The sequence below is a fragment of the Globicephala melas genome, chromosome 9 (assembly GCF_963455315.2).
Source record: "Globicephala melas chromosome 9, mGloMel1.2, whole genome shotgun sequence".
In the NCBI taxonomy this organism is placed as follows: Eukaryota; Metazoa; Chordata; class Mammalia; order Artiodactyla; family Delphinidae; genus Globicephala; species Globicephala melas.
Genome location: NC_083322.1, coordinates 12,199,386 through 12,218,077, shown reverse-complemented (window position 1 = coordinate 12,218,077; position 18,692 = coordinate 12,199,386). Strand labels below are relative to the sequence as shown.

The 18,692-nt window shown below is 38.4% G+C and overlaps 2 protein-coding genes across 2 annotated transcripts in view; both read left to right on the top strand.

Moving 5' to 3' along the window:
* Positions 1–18,692, top strand: part of SSBP1 (single stranded DNA binding protein 1) — a 67,296-nt gene that overhangs the window by 29,726 nt on the left and 18,878 nt on the right. The window lies entirely within an intron of this gene.
* LOC115851934 (taste receptor type 2 member 5) lies at positions 8,925–9,872 on the top strand. The gene is given in 1 exon segment (XM_030854410.1): positions 8,925–9,872. A coding segment is annotated over 1 exon segment (948 nt).

The window sequence follows — 18,692 nt, the reverse complement described above, 5'->3', positions numbered from 1 at the left end:
AAGTAACTTCAGATGGAGCCAGCTTACTCGTTGTTCTCGCTAGCCAACATGATCACATCTTAATTATAGTACCTCCTGCTACCGAGAACCCAACAGCTTGGTATATCAACCTCTGAATTGGGTCTGTTACTGCCCAACACTGGGTTTCCCCCTCTTTTTTGGAACATTTAACACTTTTTCTTTTAATTGAGGTATAGTTGATTTACAATGTTATGTTAGTTACTGGTGTATAGCAAAGTGATTCAGATACATACATATATATATCCATATATCAACATACATATATATATCCATATGTCAGCATACATATGTGGGTGTATATATATTCTCTTTCAGGTTTTTTTCCATTATAGTTTATTGCAAGGTATTGAATATAGTTCCCTGTGCTATACAGTAGGTCCTTGTTGTTTATTTTATACATAGTAGTGTATATCTGATAATCCCAAACTCCTAATTTATCCCTCCCCTATCTTTCCCCTTTGGTAACCATAAGTTTGTTTCCTATGTCTGTGAGTCTGTTTCTGTTTTGTAAGTTCATTTGTATCGGTTTTTAGATTTCACATGTAAGTGATATCATATGATATTTATCTTTCTCTGTCTGACATTTCACTTCGTATGATAATCTCTAGTTTCATCCTTGTTGCTGCAAAGGGCATTATTTCATTCTTTTTTTTATGGCTGAGTATTATTCCATTGTATATGTGTACACCACGTCTTCTTTATCCATTTATCTGTTGATGGATGTTTAGGTTGCTTCCATGTCTTGGCTATTGTAAATAGTGCTGCTATGAACATTGGGGTACATGTATCTTTTTGAATTAGAGTTTTCTCCAGATATATGCCCAGGAGTGAGATTGCTGGATCATCTGGTAGCTCTATTTTTAGTTGTTTAAGGAACCTCCAGACTTTTTTCATAGTGGCAGCACAACTTACATTCCCACGAACGGTGTACAAGGGGTCCCTTTTCTCCACACCCTATCTAGCATTTGTTATTTGTAGACTTTTTGATGATGTCTGTTCTGACAGGTGTGAGGTGATACCTCATTGTAGTTTTGATTTGCAGTCCTCTGATAATTGGCGATTTTGAGCATTTTCTCATGTGCCTATTAGCCATCTGTATGTCTTCTTTAGAGAGATGTCTATTTAGATCTTCTGCCCATTTTTTTATCGGGTTGTTTGTTTTTTTGATATTGAGCTGTATGAGCTGTTTGTATATTTTGGAAATTAAGCCTTTGTCAGTCGCATTGTTTGCAAATATTTTCTCCCAGTCTGTAGGGTCTTTTCATTTTGTTTATGTTTCCCTTTGTTGTGCAAAAGCTTATATGTTTGAAAAGTTCCATTTGTTTATTTTTGCTTTTATTTCTATTGATTTGGGAGACTGACCTAAGAAAACATTGCTATAATTTATGTCAGATAATGTTTTGCCTATGTTCTCTTCTAGGAGTTTTATGACATCATGTCTTATTTTTAAGTCTTTAAGCCCTTTTGAGTTTGTGTGTGTGTGTGTGTGTGTGTGTGTGTGTGTATGGTGTGAGGGAGTGTTTCACTGATTTACATGCAGCTGTCCAGCTTTCCCAACACCACTTACTGAAGAGACTGTCTTTTCTCCATTGTATATATTCTTGCCTCCTTTGTCGAAGCTTATTGACCATAGGTATGTGGGTTTATTTCTGGACTCTCTGTTCTGTTCCATTGATCCATATGTCTGTTTTTGTGCCAGTACCATGATAATTTGATTACCATAGCTTTGTAATATTGTGTAAAGTTTGGGAGGGTTATGCCTCCAGCTTTGTTCTTTTTTCTCAGGATTGCTTTGGCAATTCTGGGTGTTTTGTGTTTCCATATAAATTTTAGTATTATTTGTTCTAGTTCTATGAAAAATGTCTTGGGTAATTTGATAGTGATTGCATTAAATCTGTAGATTGCTTTGGGTAGTATGGCCACTTAAGCAATATTAATTCTTCCAATCCAAGAGCCTGGGATATCTTTCCATTTCTTTGAATCACCTTCAGTTTCCTTTATCAGTGTTTTATAGTTCTCAGCGTATGTCTTTCATCTCCTTGGTCAGGTTTATTCCTAAGTATTTTTTTGATGTGATTTTAAAAGGGATTTTTTTTTTACTTTCCCTTTCTGATATTTCATTATTGGTGTAAAGAAATGCAACCAATTTCTGTATATTAATCTTGTATCCTGCTCTCTTGCTGAATTTGTTTATCAATTCTAATAGTTTTTGTGTGGAGTCCTTAGGGTTTTCTATATGTAGTATCATGTCATCTACATATAATGACAATTTTACCTCTTCCCTTCCAATTTGGGTACCTTTTATTTCTTTTTCTTGTCTGATTACTGTGGCTAGGACTTCCAGTACTATGTTGAACAGAAGTGGTGAGACTAGGCATCCTTTTCTTTTCCAGATTTTAGTGGGAAGGCTTTCAGCTTTTCACCTTTGAGTATTATGTTGGTTATGTATTTGCTGTAAATAGCTTTTATTATGTAGAGATAAGTTCCCTCTATACCCACTTTGGTAAGAGACTAGGCATCCTTTTCTTTTCCAGATATTAGTGGGAAGGCTTTCAGCTTTTCACCTTTGAGTATTATGTTGGTTATGTATTTGCTATAAATAGCTTTTATTATGTAGAGATAAGTTCCCTCTATACCCACTTTGGTAAGAGTTTTTATCATGAATGGATGTTGAATTTTATCAAATGCTTTTTCTGTGTCTATTGAGATGGTCATGTGGTTTTTGTCTTTTCTTTTGTTGATGTGGTATATCACAATAATTGATTTGTGTATGTTGAACCATCCTTGTGACCCTGGGATGAATCCAACTTCATCATGTTTTTATGTGGTGTTGGATTCGGTTTGCTAATATTTTGTTGAGAACTTTTTCATCTATATTCATCAAAGATATTAACGTGTAATTTTCTTTTATGGCAGTGTCTTTGTCTGGTTTTGGTATCAGGGTGATGGTGGCTTCATAGAATGACTTTGGGAGTGTTCCCTCCTCTTCAGTCTTTTGGAAGAGTTTGAGAAGGATTGGCATAAGTTCTTCTTTGTAAGTTTTTTAGAATTCCCCAGTGAAGCCATCTGGTCTTGGACTTTTGTTTGCTGGGAGATTTTTTTTTTTATTACAGATTTCTATTTCACTTCTAGTGATCGGTCTGTTCAAATTATCTATTTCTTCTTAATTCAGTTTTGGTGGGCTCTGTGTTTCTAGAAGCTTGTCCATTTCTTCTAGGTTGTCCAATTTGTTGGCATATAATTAATTGTTCATAGTATTCTCTTACGGTTTTTTTGTATTTCTGCAGTGTCAGTTATTCTTCCTCTTTCATTTCTTATTTTGTTTATTTGAGTCCTCTGTCTTTTCTTCTTGGAAAGCCTGCCCAGAGCTTTGTCAGTTTTGCTTATCCTTTCAAAAAATAAGCTCTTGGTTTAATTGTTTCTTTTCCTATTTTTTAAAATCTGTATTTTATTTATTTCCTCTCTGATCTTTATTATTATTCCTTCTGCTGACTTTAGGTTTTGTTTGTTCTTCTTTTTCTAATTCTTTTAGGTGGTAGTTTAGGTTATTTGAGATTTTTTTCTTGTTTTTTGAGAAAGGCCTGTATTGCTGTGAACTTCCCTCTTAGGACTGCTGTTGCTGCATCCCATAGATTTTATATGGTTGTATTTTCATTGTTATTTGTCTCAGGTATTTTTTTTTAACATCTTTATTGGAGTATAATTGCTTTACAATGGTGTGTTAGTTTCTGCTTTATAACAAAGTGAATCAGCTATACATATACATATATCCCCATATCTCCTCCCTCTTGCGTCTCCCTCCCACCCTCCCTATCCCACCCCTCTAGGTGGTCACAAAGCACCGAGCTGATCTCCCTGTGCTATGCGGCTGCTTCCCACTAACTATCTATTTTATGTTTGGTAGCGTATATATGTCCATGCCACTCTCACTTTGTCCCAGCTTACCCTTCCCCCTCCCCGTATCCTCAAGTCCATTCTCTAGTAGGTCTGCATCTTTATTCCTGTCTTGCCCCTAGGTTCTTCATGACCTTTTTTTAAGATTCCATATATATGTGTTAGCATACAGTATTTGTTTTTCTCTTTCTGACTTACTTCACTCTGTATGACAGACTCTAGGTCCATCCACCTCACTACAAATAACTCAATTTCGTTTCTTTTTATGGCTGAGTAATATTCCATTGTATATATGTGCCACATCTTCTTTATCCGTTCATCTGTCGATGGACACGTAGGTTGCTTCCATGTCCTGGCTATTGTAAATAGAGTTGCAATGAACATTGTGGTACATGACTCTTTTTGAATTATGGTTTTCTCAGGGTATATGCCCAGTAGTGGGATTGCTGCGTCGTATGGTAGTTCTATTTTTAGTATTTTTTTTTTACATCTTTATTGGAGTATAATTGCTTTACTATGGTGTATTAGTTTCTGCTTTATAACAAAGTGAATCAGTTATACATATACATATGTTCCCATATCTCTTCCCTCTTGCATCTCCCTCCCTACCACCCTCCCTATCCCACCCCTCTAGGTGGTCAGAAAGCACCGAGCTGATCTCCCTGTGCTATGTGGCTGCTTCCCGCTAGCTAGCTGTTTTATGTTTGGTAGTGTATATATGTCCATGCCACTCTCTCACTTTGTCACAGCTTACCCTTCCCCTTCCCCATATCCTCAAGTCCATTCTCTAGTAGGTCTGTGTCTTTTTTCCCATCTTACCCCTATGTTCTTCATGACTTACTTCACTCTGTATGATAGACTCTAGTCAGTAGTGGGATTGCTAGGTCATATGGTAGTTCTATTTGTAGTTTTTTAAGGAACCTCCATACTGTTCTCCATAGTGTCTGTACCAATTCACATTCCCACCAGCAGTGCAAGAGTGTTCCCTTTTCTCCACACCCTCTCCAGCATTTATTGTTTCTAGATTTTTTGAGGATGGCCATTCTGACTGGTGTGAGATGATATCTCATTGTAGTTTTGATTTGCATTTCTCTAATGATTAATGATGTTGAGCATTCTTTCATATGTTTGTTGACAATCTGTATATCTTCTTTGGAGAAATGTCTATTTAAGTCTTCTGCCCATTTTTGGATTGCGTTGTTTGTTTTTTTGATATTGAGCTGCATGAGCTGCTTGTAAATTGTGGAGATTAATCCTTTGTCAGTTGCTTCATTTGCAAATATTTTCTCCCATTCTGAGGGTTGTCTTTTGGTCTTGTTTATGGTTCCCTTTGCTGTGCAAAAGCTTTTAAGTTTCATTAGGTCCCATTTGTTTATTTTTGTTTTTATTTTCATTTCTCTAGGAGGTGGGGCAAAAGGGATTTTGCTGTGATTTATGTCATAGATTGTTCTGCCTATGTTTTCCTCTAAGTGTTTTATACTAAGTCCAGCTTATTCTCAAGGGAAGGGGCATTAAGCCATGCTTCCTAGAGGGTCTCCCAAATCTTGTCTACTTATTTCTCATCCCAAATTTTCATACTCACGGAAGCAGAGAAAATAGCTCCTGCTTTCTTATCTGCCAAGTCCCCTCACTACCATTTACTTTTTCTACCCCAGCAATGCTGCTGCTGCTTATACTTTTATCGTGATCCTTGCTGCATGCAGGCCATGGAGGGTGGAGTTTGGCACTTCATCCTCCCTGCAAATACCTGAATCCAGTACCCAAGAGGTGGTGCTGACCCAGTGAGCGAGAACTCCACCTCTTCATAAAGTGGTGGGGAAGAAGCTGGAAAGACGATGAATATGTGTACATTTATAGCTTTTGTTCCTATTACATGTGCCAATTAATAACATGCTTAATTTTCTCAATTTCTGAATTTTTAGACACATGCTGTACATTAAGAGAAGAATTAATTTGCTCGGGTTAGCAGTTGCTACAGAAGAGTTGCCTTCTAGATGCCATCTAGTGGCAATGTAGGCACAATTTGGGGCGGCATTGGAAAAGTCTATGTCCAGGAATACAAAATGTTTGAGTCCCTGAGATATGTCAGATGTAGAATAGGAGATGGAGCTGTACTTGGTCTGGCAACTTGTGGGGGGAAGGCATTTTTTTGGATGAAAGTGGCAGACCTTAGTCTTTGAAACCAAAGTCCCTTAGCTGCTGCTTCCTCCTTCATGTGGCTTCTATGCCTTGGCTAGCCTCTCTGCCATCATCTCCAGCTCTTCCGCCTCTGAGCCCACCACTGGCTCATCCCTGAGACACTGATGGCTACCCGTCCCTGTGTTCTGTCATAATGGTCATGAGGAATCAGACCTGTTGAAGGTGTCCACGACATGGGAGAAAGATCTAGTCAGCCCTTACTCTAGAGAATTGCCAACAGTAAAATTAACTTCCTGTAAAATTGTCAAGTTAATTAAATTTTTGTTCTCAATTCTTCTTCTCATTTCTTCTTTAATTTTGAAATAAAATGAGAGAGTAACATGCAAAATAGAAGAGAAACCAGAGCTATTGCTCTCTAAGCAATGCAAAGTGCTTATTTTAATAAACTCCAGAAGTCAAAACTGAGTTCTCATGTTTTGCATGGAAAGGATCACATTTTTCTAAATTATTGCAGGTAATCCAGTTATCTTTGCCAGTAGAGACTGTGTATCCCCTGAGGAGATGAAGTAGAAAATAGGTATAATTTTGAAATAATGTGTGTTAAGAAAAAGATGAACCTGTGCGTTAATTGCTAGATATTTTTTAGACAAACATTATTCTTATTAGAATTAACTAATTATCTCAGTTCTCTACGTGGTTTAGCCTTTCTTAACACCACTTGTAAAGCAGCCTGTCAAGAAACCATCTTTATATTTCTAGTGATTTTTTTTTCTTTGAGCCAAGACCAGGCTTTCTGGATACACGTCAGTTGGCTGCCATGCTTTGCATGAAGTTCCACTGCCCAGGACCTCAAGTGCGGCAGGGTGGGAGAGAAGGGCAGTTTTGTTTGCCATCCAAAAGTCACCGTAGAAGCCTTGCTCTTGGAGAGGTTCATGCCTCATCCAAGTTTTCTGGCCAGTGGCAGTTATGGCTTTCCCCTCTGCCTCTCCACAGCTGCAGGCAGAGTTCTCAGGCTCCAGGCCCTCAGCTGGGTGGGGTGGTGCACAATGTGTGCACCCTGGAAGCAGGGCCTGCTCCCTGCTGTGTTCCTGTGCCTCCTCCACTGCCTGGCACCTGATAAGCGCTCTGCACATCTTACCTAATGAATAGAAATCCGGTCCCACAAGCTATTATATTACTAGTAGAACAGCTGAGGCCCAGAGAGGGTGCTGGCTTGATTGCAGCTTCATAGAGTGCCCAAGGCAGCGCGGGCACCTGGCACAGAACCTTTTTACTACACCCGTGCTGCCTTCCTAAGAAGCCTGGCCTTTCTCCTTCTTTCCAATCTAATTCCACTTTCTTCTCATTTCCTCATAGTTATTTCTAGCCTGTTTTGAACACTGTACTGGTTTTCTATTTTTTGTTAAGCAAGACAAATTTAGCAGCTTAAAACAACATCTATTTATTATGTCACAGTTTCTGTGGATCAAGACTCCTGGCACAGCCTACGTGGGTCCTCTGTGCAGCGTCTCACAGGCTGCAGTTAAGATGTTGGCTGGGCTGTGTTCCTTCTGGGGCTGTGTTCTTTCTGGAGCTTGCCAAGCTTACTGGTTGTTGGCAGGATTCAGTTCTTTGCATTTGTAGGACGAAGTCCTGTTTTCTTGCTGGCTGTCAGGTGGTGGGATTTGGGGGTGGGGTGGGGTCGATCTAAGCATCTAGAGGCTTCCCACAGTTTCTCACCATGTGACTCTCTCACAACATGGCAGCTGGATTTTTTAAAGCCAGCAGGAGGGCCCAGTTCCTCCTCCAAGACATTAGCTGATTAAATCAGGCCAACATGGGATAGTCTACTTTTTGATTAACTCAAACTTGACTGATTAGGGACCTTAATTACATCTGCAAAAGCCCTTCATCTTTGCCATGTAATATAACCTAATCACAGGAGTGACATCCCATGTTATTCACAGTCCCACCCCTGCTCAAGGATTATTCAGGGTATGTACACCAAAGGGTGGGAACCTTGGGCGCCATCTTAGAATTCAGCCTCCCATAAACACATTTGCATTTGGCTGGTCCCAAGGAAGGTGGAATCTGAACAGTAAATGAAGCACTTTTCCTATATTTCTTGATTACTCTGCTAGTCTTTTTTCACTTCTTTGAGCTCATCTCCTTCCTCTAAGACCTTGATGTGACATATATGTTAAGTCAAGTGTGTGTGGATAATTGATCATAAAGGGCAGATGATCTCAAAGATCCTGATTAACAGTAATGGCTCCTTTACATGACCTCCTATATTTTTTATTATTTGGCACTTAAAATATGTTTTGGTTCTCTGATTGTTTTCTTTCCCCAAACTTCCCCTACTTCTCTCTTTAATAATGAAATATATTTTTAATTTCTGACTTTATTTGGCTTTCACGCCTATATGTTCAAAGTTCTTTTTATGAAAATAAATTTTCCTTTTTGTAAGAATGAGCTCACATCTGGCACTGTATAGAACCTAAGACTGTTTTGGTCTTTCTTATTGAGACATCTTATTATATTATGTGTTGGTATCTAGATGTTAGCCCATGACCCTTGAGAAGGAGAGTTGATGTTTCTGATATGTTTCAAATCTCTAGTCTCAGGGTTTGTTCAGGGTTCATTCATGTGGATGCAAATATAGAGGGGTTTATAACTTCTAAACTCTCTGTTCCTGGTCACAGCTGTTCAGTCTGTGCTTGAGGACAGGTTACAGAAGGGTAAGACCAAATCCAGATTTTGTGATATGAAAATTTACTGTGAGTGTTGTATCCTCTTCAGGGAGTCTGCAGTTTAGCCAGGAGCCGTACGCATTCATCGACACTGAAGCAGAGCACCTCCTGAGACGGCAGTGAGAGACTTGCCCAGCCATGCTGACTGCTGTCCTAGGACTGTTAATGCTGGTAGCAGTGGCTGAATTTCTCATTGGCCTGGTTGGAAATGGAGTCCTCGTGGCCTGGAGTTTTGGAGAATGGCTCAGAAAATTCAAGGGGTCCTCATATAACCTCATTGTCCTGGGCCTGGCTGTCTGTTGATTTCTTCTGCAGTGGTTGATTATGGTGGACTTAAGTCTGTTTCCACTTTTCCAGAGCAGCCATTGGCTTCGCTATCTCAATGTCTTCTGGGTCTTAGTAAGCCAGACCAGCCTGTGGTTTGCCACTTTTCTCAGTGTCTTCTACTGCAGGAAGATCATGACCTTTGAACACCCTGTCTACTTGTGGCTGAAGCAGAGGGCCTGTTGTCTGAGTCACTGGTGCCTTCTGGTGTACTTCATGATCAGTTTGTTACTTATAGTTCAGGGTAGCTTAGAGTTCTCCAATCTTTCCCAAGGAAACAGCAGCATTTTATACCCCCCTTCAAACTGGCACTGTCTGTATATATTATGGCTCAATACAGGAAGTATAATGCCCTTCATGGTGTTGCTTATTTCCTCTGGGATGCAGATTGTCTCTTTGTGTAGACACCGCAGGAAGATGAATGTCCATACAGTCGGCAGGAGAGATGCTCAGGCCAAGGCTCACATCACTGTCCTGAAGTCCTTGGGCTGTTTCCTTATACTTTACATAGTTTACATCCTGGCCAGCCCCTTCTCCATCACCTCCAGGCCTTTTCCTGCTGATCTTACCGCTCTCTTCATCTCTGAGACACTCATGGCTGCCTACGCTTCTCTTCATTCTGTCATATTGATCATGGGGAATCCCAGGATGAAGCAGACTTGTCAGAGAATCCTGTGGAAGACAGTGTACACTTGGAGAGAAAGGAGTGGTAAGGAGACTGTTTTGAGACACTTTTTTGATAGCTCTCCAAAAGGGGGCTGACTTTTACATATTTAAAATTTTTCCTTCTTTTTAACAAATTTTTTTATTTTATATTAGAGTATAGTTGATTAACAATGTTGTGTTAGTTTCAGGTGTACAGCAGAGTGATTCAGTTATACATAGACATGTATCTTTTTCAAATTCTTTTCCCATTTAGATTATCACAGAGTATTGAGCAGAGTTCCCTGTGCTGTACAGTAGGTCCTTATTGGTTATCTATTTTAAATACAGCAGTGTGTACATATCAATCCCAAACTCCCAATCTGTCCCTCCCCCACCCCCAGTAACCGTAAGTTTGTTCTCTATGTCTGTGAGTCTGTTTCTGTTTCATAAATAAGTTTGTTTGTATCATTTTTTCTTTTAGATTCCACATATAAGCGGTATCATATGATATTTGTCTTTCTCTGTCTGACTTACTTCACTTAGTATGATACTCTCCAGGTCCATCCATGTTGCTGCTAATGGTATTATTTCATTCTTTTTTTAAAAAAAAATTTTTATTGGAGTATAGTTGATTTACAATGTTATGCTAGTTTCAGGTGTACAGCAAAGTGAATCAGTTATAGATATACATATATCCACTCTTTTAGGTTCTTTTCCCATGTAGGGTATTACAGAGTATTGGGTAGATTTCTCTGTGCTATACAGTAGGTTCTTACTAGTTATCTATTTTATATATAGTAGTGTGTGTATTTCATTCTTTTTAATGGCTCAGTAAAAGTTTTCCTTCTTTAACGCTCTATCAATAAATGGGCAATAGAAAATGCAGAATAAAAATCAATACTGTTTCTCTTTTCACAATGCAAAGTACATTATTTTAATGTATGATAGAAATCAAGGCTAGGGCCTTATGTTTGGTAAATGAAGTGTTATGTTCTGTTTATATATAGAAAATAATTCATTTCTTTTAAAATTACATACATAAGTTGTGTTTTTCCTATTATATTAAATAGAGATTAGGAACAATTAATATAGTGATCCTTAATTTTTGTGAAATTTCATCTATCTGTTAATGTTAGTCATTTTAGATAAGCTTAAAAAAAAGTACCAAATAAGTTTCCCATTTCTCTACTGTAGTTGGTCTCGCTATCTAACTGAAAAACAAAACAAAATATATTTCTATTTCTGGGAGTTTCTTTGAGCCCTAGACTTGCCTTTCAGGATAAAAGTCAGTTGGCTGCCACAATTGGTATTAAGTTCTGAGCCCAGGACCTAGGGTGGGGCAAGATGGGAGTGAGGGGCACTTGCTTCTGCTCCCCGAAAGAACATTGCTCCCTGGAGAGGTCAAGCCTTATTTTCTTTGGTCATTTGACCATCCTGACTGTCCACTCTGGCCTCTCCACAGCCTAAAGTCAGAGTTTTAGCATGTTGGGTCTTTGAGTTGGATGGAGATCATCTAGAACATCAAATCCATGGAACTGTGTCTGTTTTTGTTTCTTCCTAAGTTCTTGGTGCCTAGAATATTACCTGACCCATAATAAACAATAAATGTTTTGTAAATGATTGATTAGCTGTGTTAACTAGTCTTTTAACTCCTTTTATATATTATAGAGAAATTGAGGCCCAGAGAGGGCAATGGCCTGCCCAGAGTTTCGTAGAGAACCAGAACTAAGTTTTCTGACTCCTGGTGCAAGGCTCTTTCCTTTATATCACACTACTTTGCTAAAGAGTTAGCTTTGCCTTTCCCTCCTTTGAATCTTGTCCGTTTTTGTATATACTTTCTCAGCCTTCTTTTTAGGCTTATTTGAACACATTTCCTTTGGTTCAGTTCTAAAGGATCTGTAATCCAAAGGACAATACTTGATATACTTAAAATTTTTTTTCATTTCTACTTTCATTAACATGTTCTAACACATGTCTTTTCCTTATCCAAAGCTGTGAACTGAGGTATGTGCTAGCCATATGTGGATGTTAGTCATAGTTCAAGGGAGGGATAGCTCCACTGATGTCACTGTGAGCTGTGTGAGGTCAAGCACCATCTTTGTCTTCTGGAAGTGATAATATTCATCCTTTGCAAGGATGGAGATGCTTCTCTAGGGTTATATTTTTAGTAGTAGAATGAATTTTCCACTATGCCATGCCTATTTTTCTACAGCTGTCTGTTGTGACCAGCTGTCATAATGATAATAACCTAACATTTGTATTGGGCTTTACACTTTATCAGGTATTCTTATATGTAGTCTATTATCTCATTTGATTTTAATAGCAACTGTATGCAGGTAGTAATTCTATCCCCATTCTATAGATGACAAAACTCAGGCTGGAGTGATGATTTGCTTAACATCATCAGCTAGTAAACAGTCAGATAAAACAGTCCCAAATGTTTGGACTCCAAGTCTTGTGCTTTTACCAGTAACCCTTAAGTTCCTCTTGTTCATACTTGTAAGACTTCATGCCGGGCTTAGCCTGTGGAATGCTCAAGTTTGAGAGTATTTTTAAACAGGTGAAATAAGCAACTAATCTTTCATGTTTGGTGTTGGTGGGATGCCTGGGAGTCAAGATCCAAAATCATGACAGACTGAAGTATCTATGACTTGCTTTTCTTAGGGACAAAACACTTGCGTTTTCCCAGTCATCTTTTGGGGTTGGATTTCCTTCCTTTTCCGTGCGTGATTTAGCCCATGATGGATGTGAGGCTACTTTGTGTTTTATCCAAGAAAACAAATCTGGAGGCAAATCTGTGCTCTTGAATTGAATCTTCTATAATTAAATCTTTTATAGTTTGCATTCTCCGAGCTGCAGCTGGATCCATGTTCATGTGCATAAGTGTGTATGTATGTGTGTAGGTCTTACTACTTCCCTTTCTGTTATGTGGTATCATCTCTGATGGTGCAGCCTAGAGGGGGACTAGAAAAAGATGTAAACAATACAGAAAGGTAGAAAATGTGCAGCAGCATTTCCCATTCCACTCCCTGTTATTAGTCCCACTGCCCAGATGTGGTCACATTTTACCATTTGTCTTAGTTCTTCTGGTGATTATTGTCACATCTCTAAATAATATTTCGCCTTTCTTACTTGGTTTATCAACTGTGAAACTGTAACTTTTGAATCCCATTCATCAAAGTTTGGGAATCATCTCACTTAACCCCAGATTTATTCCCCTCTTCTATATTTGATTAGTTTTATTTACTTGTCATTCTTCTGGTTACTAATTTTGTAACTTCAAGTAATATGTTTTTCACTTTACTTTTTGAACCATAACTTATGACAGTGTCTACAGAATCTGACTATGTAGAAGGAAGAAATTAGTGCTTTAACTCTCATGTACTTTTCCCACATCCCAACTCATGTGTCCAACTTGAAATGACTTAAGGAGGAAATTAATTTATTGGAAGAAAATTGGCTATCTCTTAGAATCAATGGGAAGTCTGGAGAGTCAACATCAGAATGGGAACCAAGAGGGTTTAAACAACTGAGAACACAACCAAGTCCCTCTAGAGAGACTGATGCTGGCAGCAACACTCACATTTCAACTGTCAGCATTATGTCCTAGACAGTGCCACTGCCTCTGTGAATGTGTCCCTTTGCGTCATAGTACATAAGCCCTGGCTAAGAGCTTCTGGTTGGCTGATTCTAGGTCACACACCTGCCCTAGATGATAGGTCCTGTGGTGAAAAAAAGTCTGATTTCCCTTTGGCTTCTAAAATATGTATTTTTAAATTAGATGAAATAATGTACTCAACAATGAGGTTAAGTAGCAGAATCGATACAGCAGACGGTCGATTAATGAACTGGAAGGTTAGCTCAAATAACTCTCTCAGAAGGTTATCAGGAAGCAATAAAAGGATGGAAATAGGAGAAACAGGCAAAAAATTAAGCATATAGATTGAAGACAAAAGAAACTACTGTGGACACTTTTCTCTCAATTAAAGAGAAAACGTTAGCAGTATATAAGCATTTTAAGAGCAAAGCTGAAAACTTTGCTGAGGGGCTTTCCTTTAGTGGGAGCTAGTGGAGTGACTTCAAGAACTTCTACGTTTTATGTTAAATACAGTTATCATAGGAGCCAGCAATTCCTCTCATAGGTATATAGCCAAGAGAAATGAAAATATATGTCCACACAAAAATTTACCAATGACTCTTCATGGCAACACTGTTCATAATAGTCAAGAAGTGGAAACAACCCAAATGTCCATCATCCGATGAATGGATAAACAAAATGTGGTGTGTGTGTGTGTACATGCACACACATATTATGATGGAATATTATTCAGCCATAAGAAGGAAAGAGGTACTGATACATGCTATAACACAGATAGACCTTGAAGCATTATGCTAACTGAAGGAGCCTGTCACAAAGACTGCATATTATATGATTCCCTTTCTATGAAAGGTCCAGAATAGGCAAATCTATAGAACCAGAAAGTTGATTAGTGGTTTCCAGGTGCTGGGGAATAGAGGTATTGGGTAGTGACTACTTATGGGTATAGGTTTCTATCAGGGTCATGAAAATGTTCTAAAATTAGATGGTGGTAATAATTGCTTAAGTCTGTGACTATATGAAAAACCACTGAATTATACATTTAAAGACACATTGAAGAAATTAAAGATGTAAGTATTGGAAAAGAAGAAATAAAACTCATTATTTTAACATATGATTGTCTACATAGAAAATCCCAATAATCTAAACAATTTTAGGAAATAAGTTAATTTAGAAATGTAGCTATATATAAGGTCAATACCCAAACGTTAGTGTGTTTCTATATAGCAGTATGAAACCAGTAAACCTGGGTTTTCAGAAAACCATTTTTCGCAGCCTCTAGTGTGCTGTAAAATTCTGGGAAAGCTTTAGTTAGTACAAGCTTCATGGTGAAAGTCAGTTTCAGGTTCTCAATCTTGGCTGCATATGAGAATCACTTTGGCAGATTAAAAAGTATCCCAAGTGCCCAGGTCTTGCCCAAGAGCAATTACATCAGAATCTCTGAGATAGGACCCAGGCATTATGTCTTTTAAAGTTCCTCATGTGATTCAGATGTGCAAAAAAGGTTAAGAAAAATAGAGTATTAATCTCATTGAAGTTTTCTTAGCATAGTATCACTGAGATGAACTTACCTTGAAAATAAGGTAAAAGATAACTTTAAAAAACAGGTATCAACAGTTCAGGCTTTTTTTCTTTTAATAAGGTTTTATAATTCAGCACTGGATAATTCTGAGGAACTAGTAGAAGAGTTGGAGGAACATCTGATGACAGCGGCCTTCACTTCAAGGCCCCTAGCTTTGCAAACTGGCTTTAGGTTTTCCCAGTATCCCCACAGGAGCAGTAGCCAATCCACATCCTTACCCCTAGATCCATGTCCTGGATGTTCCCTGGATGGATCCCTTACCCTCTTCCCTTCTTTTGTCCATTCATCGTCATCGCCTTCTGGGTACATTCAGGCTCAGGAGCCACATTTTGTCACACTTTATTATTACAACTTGTCATAAACACATTCCTCATCCTCACTTTCTCACCCCTGATCGTGGCATTTTCACTGTTCTCTGTTTATCATGATATCTCTAGGAGAGCAGACACCACCTTTCCCAAACACCTTTCAACTCTATTTTCTGCATTCCCAAGGAGAATTCTTAGAACCTGCTCAAGTTTTGGGGATCCTTGTCAAATGAATCTCAATATGTACTCTCTTTGAAATGTTACCCCAGTGCTCCCAATTCCACTTTAGTTTTCTTTCACAGTACTTATCTGACATACATTTTAAAATTTAACTACCTGTACCTTTAAACTAGAATGTATACTCCTTGAGGACAAGAATCTTTTTCTTTGGTTTTCTTTGTGTCTTCAGTGTTTAGAATAGTAGATATTGTTGAACGAATAGCTATGGGCACAAAAATGGAGCCATAACATATATACTATTTCATAACCTGAGTCTTATGCTTATAATTTTTATGACAATACATATTCTTTTACAACACCATTTTAAATGATCACACATATTATTGTATATGGTTGTACTGCCTTTTTAGAAATAAGCAATACTCTGTGGCCCCCACCCCACCAGTTTTTGCTCTCTACAGTGCTGCAGCAAACATCCTTGTAAAACTCTAAAGGTAGAAGGCGGAATATGCATAATTCGAAGGTTTATCATATGCATTGCCAAATTTTTGTAGAAAATGAATATGTACTTCCACCAGAAGTGGGATCCTAATTTTAAATAGGGTAGTCAGACAAGACTTCACTAAGAAAATATTTAAACAAAGATTTTAGGAAGTGAGGCAGGTAGCCATGCAGGAACCTGGGGAAAGTGTAAAAGTTTGAGGTAAGAAAGTGTCTAATGTGTTCAAGGAGGAGCGAGGAGTCCACTGTGGCTGGAGTAGAGGGTGTAGTGGGCACTGAGGTCAAAGGGGCCATGGAGCCCATGATTTTAGGGACTTCATAGACCATTGTTCGAATTTTATCTTCTATTCTGAGTGAGATGGGGAACGATTGGAGGGTTTTTAGCAGAGGCAAGTGACAAAACTTGACTTAGGTTTTAAAAGACCACTTTGGTAGTTGTACTGAGAATAGGTTAAATTTAGTAAGGCAAAAGTAGAAGAATAAAATGGGTTGGGGGATACTGCGCTGCTCCAGGTTTACCAGGGTGGTTGCAGTGGAGACAGGGAGATGTGGTAAGATTGTCGAAATGTTTTGAAGATAGACCTGGCAGGATTTACCTATAGATTAGATATAAGATATGAGAGACGGGAGGAATCAAAAGTGACTCCAAAATTTTTGGCCTGAGTAAATTTCAGGGTCATCAGCTTGTCATCAGTTCATATGGGGAAGATCGTGGGTGAGGCTGGTTGACTTGTGGGTAAGGCTTGGAGTTCAGTTCTGAACATGTTAAGTTTGAGATATATATTAGATATCAAAGTAGACTATATGAGTAAAATACATGAGACTGGACATCAAGGGAAAAGTCCAAACTGGAGATATATATTTGGGAGCTGTTAGATTATATATCATATTTAAAATCTTAAGACTAGCATAGATCAGTAAGGAAGTGGATGATACGGATAAGAGAAGAGGGCCAAGACTAAAACTTGGGGAACTCTGATGTTAAGAGGTTGGAGAAATGTGGTGGAATCAATAGAGGAGACTGAAAAGAAGTAGCCAGTGAGATAGATGGAAAAAAGATGACATCCTGGAGGCCAAGTAAAGAAAATGTTTCCAGGAAGAGGGAATGACTAACATTTTCAATTGATGCTGATAATGTCAAGTAAAATGAGAGCTGAGAATTGACCTGTGGTTTTAGAAATATACAAGTCATTGGTGACTTTAGAAAGAGTAGTTTTAGAGGGAGTGCTGTGCAAAAGCCAGATTTGAGTTGGATCAAGAGACTGGGATGGAGAGGAATTGGTGAAAATAGACAACCTTTTCAAGAAGTTTTGCTATAAATTGTAGGAGAGAATAGCAGCTGTGGCAGGGGACATGAGATCTAAATACAATTTTTTAATGAGAGATATAACAACATAGTTCTGTGTTGATGGGACTGATGGGAGGGGGGAGAGAGAGAGAGAGAGAGAGAAAGAGACAGAGATAGAGACAGAGAGACTGAGAGACCAAGAGACCAAAAGAGAAATAGTACCAGAGTGATTTTCTTGACTAGAAGAGAGGGGATGGGATCTAGTGAATAAGTGGAGCCTTCGCTTTAGATACAAGCTGTTAAAATTTGCACAAAATCATCAGGAAAGCCTATGTCAAGAGCAGAGTCATTTATTAATAATCGTTCCAGCTAGGGAAAACTTTATTAAGAACAGAACATCAGTGATGTCCACAGAAGGGGAGTTACAGAAGGTTTTTTAAGGGCTAGCTCTTATGATTATAAATTGGGTGATCTTTACTGGGTGAGCTTTTGGAAATGGGCAATGAATAGGGATTGGTCACTTTTAATTGGCTTTGGAGCACAGAGTGCATTCAGTGTTTCTTTTTCCATCTGGATTCTGAAACTTTTGTGGTCCTTTCTTTCCAGATAGGTTGTGGTTTGTTCTTGCTTGTTTTGCAGAATTGATAATTTTCTGACAGGTGGGACTATGGATTTCATTTTCATTTCTCAGACTTCCTTTTGGTCATCCTCTGGCTGAGGCTATAGGACAGATGATTTTGAGTGGTGATCCAGATCTACACTGCTGTTTGAGTTATCTTTTGTCATATTGGCAGTAATTTTGATTTAAACAAGTCCTAATCTTTCTTGTTGCTTCTATTGCATAATTGTTCTTTGCATCATTTGAGGAGACAGCAGCCGCATGGCAGCATTTAAGGGAGTTTTCACACATTTGAACATAGCACAGTTTGCAATCTACTTCTAAGAGTGATTGATATGATTTGTTTATGCCTAAGTCATAGGCAATGGGAGTAGAGGAAGTACTTTGCCTGGAATATTGTTGCCTTTGTATTCAACACTTGAAGGCTTGACTTCAACTCAAGGAATTTTTTTTTAAATGGATCTAAGTTTGTTAGGCTTGTGCCTTGACCAGGTTGCTACCTTAAAAGGAAAGAGGGCATCGGGCTTTTTTAAAAATGTTTTCCTCTGACATTCTTTTTAACCTGATCTACACTTCACAGGGTCAGGAAGCAATGCCAAGTGGCAAGACAGTATTAGAAATTCTATTTTGGGAGTGGGATGAGGTTGGTGGGAAGTATCAAGGAGGCTTGGATGCCATTCTAATAAGTTTAGATATTCTCAGGGCAATCAGGAACCATTGAAGGTTTTTAAATCCCATTATAAAAAGCAGTTCTTTTAGGGGCTGTGGATTTAAAAGTTGTATTCGTTTTCTATGGCTGCTGTAACAAATTACCATGAACACCTTAAATCAATAAAATATATTACCTTAAATCAATACAAA